This window comes from Antrostomus carolinensis, unplaced genomic scaffold (assembly GCF_000700745.2).
Source record: "Antrostomus carolinensis isolate BGI_N321 unplaced genomic scaffold, ASM70074v2 scaffold3770, whole genome shotgun sequence".
Lineage (NCBI taxonomy): Eukaryota > Metazoa > Chordata > Aves > Caprimulgiformes > Caprimulgidae > Antrostomus > Antrostomus carolinensis.
Window position 1 is genome coordinate 28,481 of NW_010288907.1, and position 11,441 is coordinate 39,921.

The following is an 11,441-nucleotide window of genomic DNA, read 5'->3' on the forward strand; positions in this document are numbered from 1 at the left end:
AGCGAGAGTAGTTTCTAATAATGACACGACCCCTAATTGTATAGAACATAATTTCAAGTCAGCTGCAAGAAAGCCTGTTCACATGAAATGCTATTTGCATAAATTACACTTAGCCAGGCCAAGTCCTGCACCCATTGCGCTACACGATGGAGCTTAACGCTGACCTCGGTGAGCCACAGGTGTGGTTCTCAACTGCGTGGGAGTAAGACCAAACCCACAGTCAAAAACTGAGCTGCCCAGCTTAAGAGTTGCCTAGCTTAAGTCTCCAGCTGACAGGTAATTCTCCTTCCTCATTCACTGACTGCCCACTCCTGAACACAAGACAAAACTTCAACAGGAAGCTCCAGCAAGATTTTATTCAATGGTATACAACAGGGAGAAATTAGGATTAAAGAAGAATCATATACATTACTGATTTTTTCAAGTTGCTAAAACAAACCAATAGTGACCAGAACAACTGAGGCTGATGACAAAACAAGAAGCATGGTGATCTTCTCTCTAGTGTCCATACCTGCAAATATACAACATGTTAATGCTTTTTAAAAAACTCTGTTTCATACTAGTGCTAATTTGGGCAGATTTATTCTCATTCTAACACAAGGTAATTAACATGTAAATCAAATAAATGCTATGTTATGGAAACTTTAGGAAGTTTTCCACATTTCACTTCTCCCAAAAGTCTATCCATAGTTAGAACAGAGCCTGAGCAATCCACAATATCATATGCAAGAGACCCTCAGTATCACCATCTTTTGCCCTGAACTGCACTTCAAATATATCCTGCATGAAAACAACGACAAAGCTTGTCATAGCCCCAGACCTATTACTGGCCACCCAGAAGAAGATATGCATCCATGTCTCCATTTCTCATCATGCAGCCACACAATATTAAGTCACTAGCCAGGCAACATGAGTTCAGTTTTCATTAAGTGTTCATCAAAACATCTTAATAGCAAAACTAGGGTACTCAAGTTGTCCTGTCAACGACGATTTGTGCAACTGATTGTGAACCAGATCCCAAAGACTATCTTGAACAATTACAATATCTGTTTTGCTTTGTTTTAATCTGGACTCTGGTTAGAATTAATATCGTGGGTTTTGTTTTGTTTAGTTTTTTTAAAAAAAGAGAGTGAGGAGAGGGAAAATCCACATTTAAGAAAAGATTAATGGAGAAATGCTGCAGAATGACGCAAGTGACAGGCAAACTTCCTAACTACTCGCAGTGTACAATTATCTCTTAAAATACAATTATCCCTCAAAAACCCATCCATGGATCTCCTATTACTATTCTAACAGGCCTTTGAAAAACACAAAATAAAACAAAGAATACAGAAATTATGAATAAATGGACCAAGGCTGTAGCAATGGCTACATGAACATGTGATTTCCAGATGCTAGGAAATCATCTGTATTAATCTCTGAACCTATTAGAGTTACAAAACAAATCACCAAGATACAGAGGGACCCAATATGACTTCTGGCACCTCAGCAGTAATGCTTTGGAAGACAAACAGCTAAATTCAGGTCATTTTCTAAACATCCAAATTGCTCATGCAGCAGTAGAGTATTCACCTGAGGCTCCACTTTCAGTGAGTTCCATTTCTCTTCTGCTCTCTGTTCTTTAGAGAGAACGTCAATAGATATCACAACTTTTGAACAACTCCCACTTACCCCACAGCTGCTGGAGCTTCCTTCAGAGTTCATTTACCACCAAGTGACTAAGGAAAGGTCCCTATATGGCATGGTGGAGAAAAAATCTTTCCCGACAGCAGCTATGCCCTCAGACCCAGAAATGAGAGCGATTACCCACACATCTGACATTGATTATTTCTATTAAGAGAAGGTCAATTGGATTTTTCATCTTGAAATCTGTGCAGGATACCTACTTTTGGAACTCCCATTCCCTGTTGTCCAGCGGACATACTTGACGAGTTTTGAGCCAGCGAGAGATGCAGTGGAAGTGGAAAGCATGCTGGAAGAAAAAGTTCAGATCACATCATTTCAGAACACGTGAATGTATCTCAATGTGAAAAATACCATTGAAAGCATCTCGGTGAGAAGAGGGTAACAAGTCTTTGCAGACAAAGGTGGGGAGGACTGATCAGCCAGCTCACTGGAACTGATCCACATGTTCAGAGAGGAAGGGAACGTTAGTGAAATGGCAGCAGGGAGCCTGTTCCACAGTGCATGCAGTGGCAAGCGATTGACTCCTGATGGAGAGAACGCAGAGTTTTACAGCTGCTAAAATTGACAGAGCAGATGCTGATAAGATGCATCATCAGAAAGACAAGGAAGAGGATTTCACACTAAGTCACAGGGATGATATGTATTTATACATGCTGAAGCTTTCTGCCAGTCTTCTGGACAAGCCAAAGCCTGAATAAAAAGGAACTTGGAAAATTAGAAAGAAAAAAAGTCTCTATTTTGTGTTTAATAAGAACATCCTTTTCCATACCTCATACAGCTACCTAAAAACAAAGTTCAACTTGTGGTAACTCTTGCACACAAAAACATAATTTTGACATTAGAATATTCCACCACGGTTAAAAAAGTTCCTCTTGTCCTCTAGAAGCAGAATTGCCACATTTATAATCCTGTTCCAGCATTATCAAGCTGTAACTTGATCCCACACCACAGTGAGGATGGGACTGAGGAACAGGTAGTTATTCCATTGTGGAAAATACTCTCTTCCAAATCAGGCCCAGGCTAGCTAGGAGGTATGCAAGTTTGAGTTCTCATGCTAGTGGGACCATGTACAAAGGACTGCATATGGCAACAAATTGAAGAGCAGGAGATTACACACTAGAACCATTTTGATCTTCCTCCAAAAGAGGAAGCAGATCACCTAGTTACCCCATATCGACACGTCCTTGAATCAGCCTGCACAAAGACAAATCAAGCATGCTGACATACAAGTAATCCTATTACCAGGGAAAAAAAAAAGACATGGTTCCTAGGCAGAACCTTGATCAAGAAAATCATGTTGAGAATGAAAGATCTATATTAAAAAAAAAAACAAAACCCAAAACAACAGGTAAAGGCCTATCTTCCTCTTTTCTCTTCTCTGTCTTCAGTATTACACCTCCCCAACTTTCACTCTTTCTTTTCCCTTCTCTCTCCTTTCTACACTGTACTATACATACGGTGCTTAAAGTTCTTTTTTCTGGTGGATTATCTGAAACATTTTATAGAACTCATTTTGTCCTGAGTCATTAAAAAAGGGGAAAACATCATCACACATAAACTCCACAATAAAAGAGTTTTCCTTACATTGCAGACACCCCATGCAACTGTGCACTCTTCAGAGGTAGCTGATGCTTGGTTTGCTTGACATTCTATGCCTGTGAAAACAAAGATTAAGCACATATAGCAGGAGTAGAAGATATACATGCAACACCAACTAGTAGCTTTCTTCATAATAGTGGCGGGGGGGGGCAGGGAGAAGTGTTCTTTGTTTTGTTGTGTTTATTATATCAAGAAATGTCAAGAGCTGTTGGTTTAATGTGTACTGTTTTCCTAAAACTATCAGATCAAAATATACTTCATCCTGCTTTCCTCCTTCCTCTGCATTTTTAGTATTCCAAATTTCCAGAGGGCAAGAGCACACAGCTCATCTACCGGTAATGTGTCTGCTTTCCAGATTTTAAGGATAAATATTTTCAGTTTGTTCTCTTGAGTTTTAATAGATGTCTTTTGATAATCAGTTGTAGTAGCAGAGTCATGAAATACAGTTTACTTAAATTTCTTACCCAGGTTTCTCTCAATATAAATTCACTGTCTTGTCAGACATTTTGTACTATCAGTTCTGTTTACAAATTAATTTGCCAGTTTCTCTTCTACAGTCTTGTGATAGCCCAAAATACACAATAGAAAATACAGTTTAAAATGTATTTGTTTAACTTTTTACACCTTAGAGCTGAGTACCTAGGATGATCTCAAAAAGGATAAAGACTATTTATGGGTTTGGGTTATGTTTTACTTTTTCTGTCAGATAGCATGGATGAAAGTGACAAGAGAAAGGAAGAAATAACAGTACTGGGAAAATAAATCCAGCAACTTGGTTATCCATTCTAGAGCCTGAAAAAATCACTTCTGCTCCAACTCAAGAAGAAACTTCAGGGGAAAAAAAAAAAAAAAAAAGATATTCCCAACTCCTCCACAGCCAGCAGCACAAACCTACAAGGCCAACGTTTTACATCCTGCACAAGGATGCTTTCTTTAAAAGTCAAGCCCAAATGACTTAAAACGACATGCTGATAGATGATCAGCTTAGAACTCGATACACGGGCTTGTTGTTTGCTTGTTTTGCAGATTTATTTTTTTTTCTTGGCAAAGAAAATGCCTGAATGAGCTCCAATTCTTTGTTCACTTTTAGTGTGCCCAAATACACCCAGAGGAAGAGGAATTTGATTCACCAATTAAGGATTCAAAAACTTTCAAACTCCAAAGGCTGAGCTGAAAAACGTGATCTTTATTTGCTCTGTCCTATTCACTCCTTTCTCTGTTTTTCACTCTTTCTGGTGTGGAGATGAACAAAATAAAAGAAAGGCCCATTTTTCCTGAGATGTGAGAGAGATCAGTTAACAAGCTACTCAAAACAATACTGAGGTCTAAACAAACTCAGCAGCAACAACTGTTCTGCGAGATTTGAATGAAGCTGTATTTATTGTATGGTTTACATCAAGATAGGATATACCACAGCAGGAAGTGCAAAGCTCAGTCTCTGGCCTGCCTATAAAAGAGAACAAAATCCAGTTCATCTGAAATAGTCTGATGTCTTAACTCCTTCAGCCCTCAATACATAGAGCAATAAAACTAAATCTGATTAAGAAAATGGAAGATGCTCAAGAACCTTGAAGAGTTTCAATTACTTTGGACATTTGTTTAAAATTTGAGACCCCAAATTGCTGTAACAATTTTACTGTTACTGCAGTATAGACTTATGGTCTTGCTGAGTATCATGGGGCATATTATATTAAGTTTTAAATATGTGGCACAAGTCTGTACAGCAACAGAAAATGGTGACAAGATGAGTAGTAGGAAAAGGAGAGAAAATTCATTTGAAGGAAGAGAACTCAATTGGTAAGCAACTATCTCAAGAAGTCTCTGCTGAAAGCAAACTTATCTTGTTTCTTCTCCTCCACCTGCTGGAAACAGGATATTGGCAATATTAGATCTGAAGTTAATCTATCCCATTTTTATGTTATTTTGTCTTTTTTTTTCCCCCCTCTCTAAGTGGCCCTAACCTGTGAGCTGTATGCTTTGGATCACAGGACATTTTTTTTTCCCCCAGGCTTTAAAGGACTCTGTGTTTTGACTGAGAGTGAGAGGGAGGAAGGGTAGTTTAGGTAAGGAAGAAAAGCAGCATTAGAATTAATTTTAGTGTTACTCAAACAGTCTAAAAGGTGACAGTCCCAAAAGCTTAAGAGGACAGATGAACTTCTGCAGAAAGAGCTGATGAGAAGTTCCCCAGTGATGATGTAAGGCCGTTCCAACAAGACACTCAGATTTAACTCCCTCATCAAACAGGCTGGAGACCACTGCTGGCACTACTACCTTTGGCTGCCAAAAAAGGGTGTCCAAAAAGCTGAAGAACTTTTGGTCTCTTACTTGCCTCATTTCAGAAAAGGACAATATATCAACGAAGAACTAAAACAAATGAAAAATCTCTGTTAGAGAATGAAAGCTGATGATTCTGGCTCTTGAAAGAAAGAGAAGCCATTTACTGGCTGCTGACCCAAAAGACACGGTAAGAGTCAGACAGTAACAGGTACTGGAGGAATGCTGAAAGACTTTTCTGTTGCCTTGCTTTTGACAGAGCATCCAGAGGTGAGGGCAGAATGATACAGCTAAAACCCGAAATACCTGTAAATAACTGTGAAAGATGCCATGGAAGCATTTCAACTCAGGGAGTTACAGAAATGAATATTATATAATGGCAACTTCTGAATCTTGGCATCTATTAACAACCATTCCTCTTCCTATACATCTTCTATGGCAGAAATCTTCTGTGTAATTACCTAACAAGAGAAGCAACCTAAGATTTAAGTAGCCATAAAGGCAGGTAACAGAAATTAAGCATGTCTTTTGTTCGCAGCTACAGTAACAGCCCACTGCACTGGTAAATTTAATGAAGAGCTCTTTAAAGCAGCTTCCTCTTGAGCAAGGGTAACCACTGTATGGGTTCCCCTTTCTCTTTACATGTTGCCTTCTAAAATTACATCATCTTTCGCTCAGAAAACAGAGACAGAAAAAACAAATAACCAGGCTAACAAACTTGAAGTACACTGGCTACTTGTCCTATGAGGAGTGGTTAAGCACCTTGGGCTTGCCTAGTTTGGAGGAAAGGAGGCCGAGGGGCGACCTCATTGCTCTCTACAGCTTCCTGAAGAGGGGAAGTGGAGACAGAAGTGCTGATCTCTTCTCCCTGGGATCCAGTGATGGGACGCATGGGAATGGATCAAAGCTGAACCAGGGGAGGTTTAGTCTGGACATTGGGAAACATTTCTTTACCGAGAAGGTGGTCAAATACTGGAACAGGCTTCCTAGAGAGGTGGTTGATGCCCCAAGCCTGTCAGTATTTAAAAGTCATCTGGACAATGCCCTATAAACACGCTTTAACTTTAGGTCAGCCCTGATCTGGTCAGGCAGTTGGACTAGATGATTGTTGTAGGTCCCTTTCAACTGAAATATTCTAGTCTATCTAATCTATTCCCCCAAAATGCAGAATGAGCTCTTCAATTTCCTTTTTCAAACTTTGGAGGAACTTCAGAATTTTCCCCTTGCAAGTCTATCCAGTTTCCTAGGAATTATTTGCAGATTTTACTAAATACCCTAAGTTCCCTCCCATCATATCATCACACGATTCCTTCTACCTATAACCCCCTTGTATGACACTCAGTATTTCCTGTTAGTATCAGATTCTCAAAATATAAGTCCACAGCTATCATCTTCCACTCCTACTTATGACTTAGCAAACTATATATACTTAGATCTGTTCTTTTATTCTTCTCATAAATCCAAAATCATTCAACCTGTTAAGCATCCTTAGATTCTTATTTGGATTCTAAGCATATACCTATCTTTGTGAAGCTGGAATATCAAATGTGGTACACTTTGCACCTTAGTATCAAAGAAAGGGGGTGGCATTTTGGTGGCACATTTTACACAGTTCACAACTATACCGGTCACCTTACTACAATATTACATTCCACATTTTAGACCAGAAGGCAAACCGCTATTCTAAACCTAGTGTTTAGTTAACACTCCACAACTTACCATGTTGCAATGACAGGACCAGAGAGCAAGGTTGTGAAGAATTCAGGAACACTGCTCTAGTAAAATCTAAACAGGTCCTGGGTCTTTCCAGAGAAGAACAGAACCAAAACACTGAAGATCTACTAATTCCTTCTGTACACTGAGTACAAACCACACTGAGGGCAGGGGGAATCCTTTGACCATATTATTACCAAGTTGCAACATACACGCATGAGGAGAACTGTGACACCTTAACATGACGCCTGACTTCACAACACTAACAATCTTCCATGAGCATGGCTGGCTGGCGATACTCATCACTCTTAGGTTTTCACTTTCAAGGTTTCTCTTCACCACTAGGAGAGGGAGACATTTGTATCCTGCATTTTATCAAATTCAATCTTGTGTTGTTCTTCCCTGCACATTCTGTTAATCTCTCCTCGATTACCCATCGCTTCACATCTTATGTCTGAAAATCTAATTAAATTGTTGTTTAACAACATTAATGGCCTGTAACAAGGAAGTAAGCAAATCCAGAGCCAACACTGATCTCGGAACACCAATTTAGATACCCCTTCTACTCTATATACTGTCAATTTTGGTCTGTCATTTGCAGTCCAGGCTATTCATAACATTGCTCATACCCAAACTAATAACTTGTTATGCTTGAACAACTCAATAAAGAAATTAAAAAGTTACCTATGCCCTCTTTTCCTTCACTGTTTTTCCCAAGCTACCTATATGCTCCCAACCCCACCCCCATTTTGGCAGGATTTTTTTTTTAAGAACTGACACATGAAATTCACTACTGGAAAATAACATCTGTCCATTCTCCTTCCAGCTCCTCCACAGCTCTCCTTCATCATCATATGTCCTATTTGCTATTTATAAAAAACAGCAAATATATGAGACTGTATTTGGTCTCTCATGGGAGGCATTATTAATTTTGAGGCAGATTCGTAGAATGAAACACAACAGCATCAACCTTCTTACAACATATCCCACTTATTGTAAATAATTATCTTGAATTACAGGATTTCATATCCTTATTCTATACATTTGTAAATTCTACAAATGTAACATGTTCTAACAAATATTTAAAATTCCCTTTGCCTGTCAGTGACGTGTTCTTCTCTAATACCTCATAAATCTGAGAGACTAAGGTAGTAGCCCAGTGTCCACCTCAACTAATTTTCCAGATGGTATAGGTTTCAGGTAATTGAAAAGGAAATCTTTACATCAAGGGACCTCAGCATATTTCATAACCCCTAACCTCACTTGTTTCTCTTTACCATCCCCTTTCTAATAACCATGAATAAACTGATACATGGATAGGCAGTAGCTGGCTCAAAATACATACCTATCTGTCCTAAAGCAAAGGAGTGAACTTGCTTAACCCATTTTCAGCCCTGTATGTTAGTGTGTTTTCTCTTTATTAAAAAAAAACCTTCTGAAACTAGTTTTGTAATTATTACTTAAATATGATGTAAAATCAGGTGCATCTCTCACTAGTTGTTACTATAAACTTGAGGTCTCACTTTTCTTAAACATTTTATTTTCACATAGGCTTACTGACAGTAAGTTACCATTTCCAGTAGTTCCAAGGGCAACTGCATAAAAAACAAAGTGCAACAAAACTATCCTAATGGATTCATGGCAGGCCATTCCCAGGCACTGCGGCTGTACCTGCTCTTGTTTTGGTGGGTTCCACAATCCTCACATTTTAGTAATATAGGCAAATAAGGCAAATTTGTATCTGAGGTATACTAAAAGGTCTTCTGACCCTCATGACTGAAACAAGATGGACAGTTATGGTGCCAACAGTACCTTGTCAGTTTTGAGGAAAAAAAAAACAAAGGTTTGTACTCATTACCAATTCTTTAGGGGACTGAAATCAGTAACTTCATGTATGCACATGTATTTCACGATGGAAATTTGTATACTTAATTCCATTACCACTTTATTTTCCTACATAGCAAGCATATTTATTAGTTGAACCATGAAGATTACACAGCAAAAAATCAAACAAATACTAGCAATACATTGCTTTTGTTTTAGGCATTTGATTTTACTCCTTTGGAATGAACAATTAATTCTCTAGGTGGCCACAAAATTCCCAATACTATAACATTAACTAAGTTATGCAAGGTAGTTTTTGTAAAATGAGGGGTCAAATTAAATCACTGGTCCAAGTCTTTCTTGCCCAGACTCAGGAAGTGCTACAAGATTTCACACTAATGAGTGTCATCAAAAAGTTGATACTCATAGCAACACCCCCAACTCTAAAATCTAATACCTCTCTGTGAGCAATACTTGTCAACCCTCAATAATTTCAGATCCTCCTGGCTCTTTATTATTACTCCTTTTCCTCTTTGTTGCATCTAAAATACACTAGTGACATCATCTTGTCTGTAGATGTGGTACCAAGTGATTATACTCTTTACAAGAAAAGGATGAGAGAAAAGCAGCATGGTGACAGAAGTCACAAAAACAGATTATAGGACCTCAGCATTACATGAAACAGAGCTTAGTATTTGCACTGTGAAGACTTAGTTCCTAACTGAAAGTGGCATTTGCTGAATTACAGCCTCAACATGGAAAATTTCAGCTGCACATCATGTACAAGTCAAAACTGTCAACTGTCTTCCCCACCATTTACTTACATAGATCCATAATATGGTTTCTGCAAATGGCACAGTTATCAACCACAATGTCCCATGCCCACAGAGCTACTGCATTCCACTAGAGAGAGGAAAAAAAAGAAAGAGAAAAACATAGTTTTGACTCAATTTACAGCACACAGAAATCCTTGTTATTCCTCAAGACTCCATGGATTTTAAAATGGAAAAGGTGGGATATTAAAAAATATAATAAAATCTTAGAAGTCCAGAGCAATTCCTTGTCATGAGTTCAGGTTACTAGAAAGCACTGGTACATTCCTCTCACATACCTCCCAGAGCCCAGGTCCCCTTCCAACTTCAGAATCAAGGTAACTCCCATAGTGCCCTTTTTTGTGAAACAAATGCAAACATCTGCATTTCTATTCAACATCCAGAGGCAAAGATGCAGCTCATGCCACATCCTCAATTCTGATGGAAAGGACAGTGCCTTGGAGAAAGGCCAATCCAGGTGCCATTTTGGTAAGAGGAATTTCCATTATTCGCAGCAGTTCTTCTAGTAATCACCCCCCAGAGCAGCTGGGGCCAAGAAGTAAAATCAACTCTAATGCTACTTTTCGCTGACTCCTGAACAAACTCCTCTGCAAAAGGTTACTAGGCAATGACCTGCCAGCAAGGCTGAATATAAAAATCTGAAAGTACCACCAAATTAACCTTTAAAAGACTTGGCTTATTTAAAAAAACAACAACAACAAAAACCCATCTCTGTCCCATGGGAATGGTTGGCTATGAATTTCCATGGCAATTTTAGAAAACTGATTCAGAATGAGGACTTTAACCCTTTTTATTCCTCCCCACAAAAACAATAATCAGGTCTTTTATAGATTCATAGATGGGCTTGCCTTCAATACCCAAAGCAATCCAAAATCATATTGGTGGCCAGGATAATTTTCATTTACTACTTAAGTAGTCTAGATATTTTGTTTCCTTCCATTTTTTCACTATATGATTGTATCTTTTCTGCCGTGTTCCATTTACATCTCAATGTTTGCATTGCTTCCCCTGAGTTCGGGATTCTGAGGGAGGAACGCTCATTGCCAAGTATTGATAGGCAGTAACAATTTGGATAAGCACTTCAATTTTTCATTAGTACTGACAGTCATCATAATAGTACTAGATCTTTTACGATATGGGTCAGTAGTGATCTCACTTTTTCTCCCCAGTTTCCAGCTTCAAGTCTAGCCAGCCTTCTGGCTGAGGTACTCATCTCTCAAGGACTTCATCAACACTTCAAGGCAGCTAGGATAAAAGTTCTCAGCACCCTTATCTCTCCCAAACTCTCAGGTACTTAATCTCTTGTCCCAACACAAGCTACTCTTGTGACCCACACATCTGTACTGAGCCACGCATACAACAAATGTGCCTTGGTACCCTTCTGGGGAGGAGGAATGCCACTGGCACATAGAAGGTGCCACTTCCTGCTCCTCTCGTGCTATTATATCTGCCTGATTTCCAAACAACAAGTAGTTGCATTATCCAAACGTCTTCTGCATAGACCTGCAGCCC

The 11,441-nt window shown here is 38.9% G+C and overlaps 1 protein-coding gene across 1 annotated transcript; it reads right to left on the minus strand.

The window, feature by feature from the left end:
* Positions 1–1,882: 1,882 nt before the first annotated feature.
* RBX1 (ring-box 1) lies at positions 1,883–9,999 on the minus strand (the record flags this gene model as incomplete). Its single annotated transcript, XM_029084940.1, has 3 exons — positions 1,883–1,972; positions 3,271–3,341; positions 9,921–9,999. Coding segments are annotated over 3 exons (240 nt in total), but the record flags the coding sequence as incomplete, so codon positions are not given.
* Positions 10,000–11,441: the final 1,442 nt, after the last annotated feature.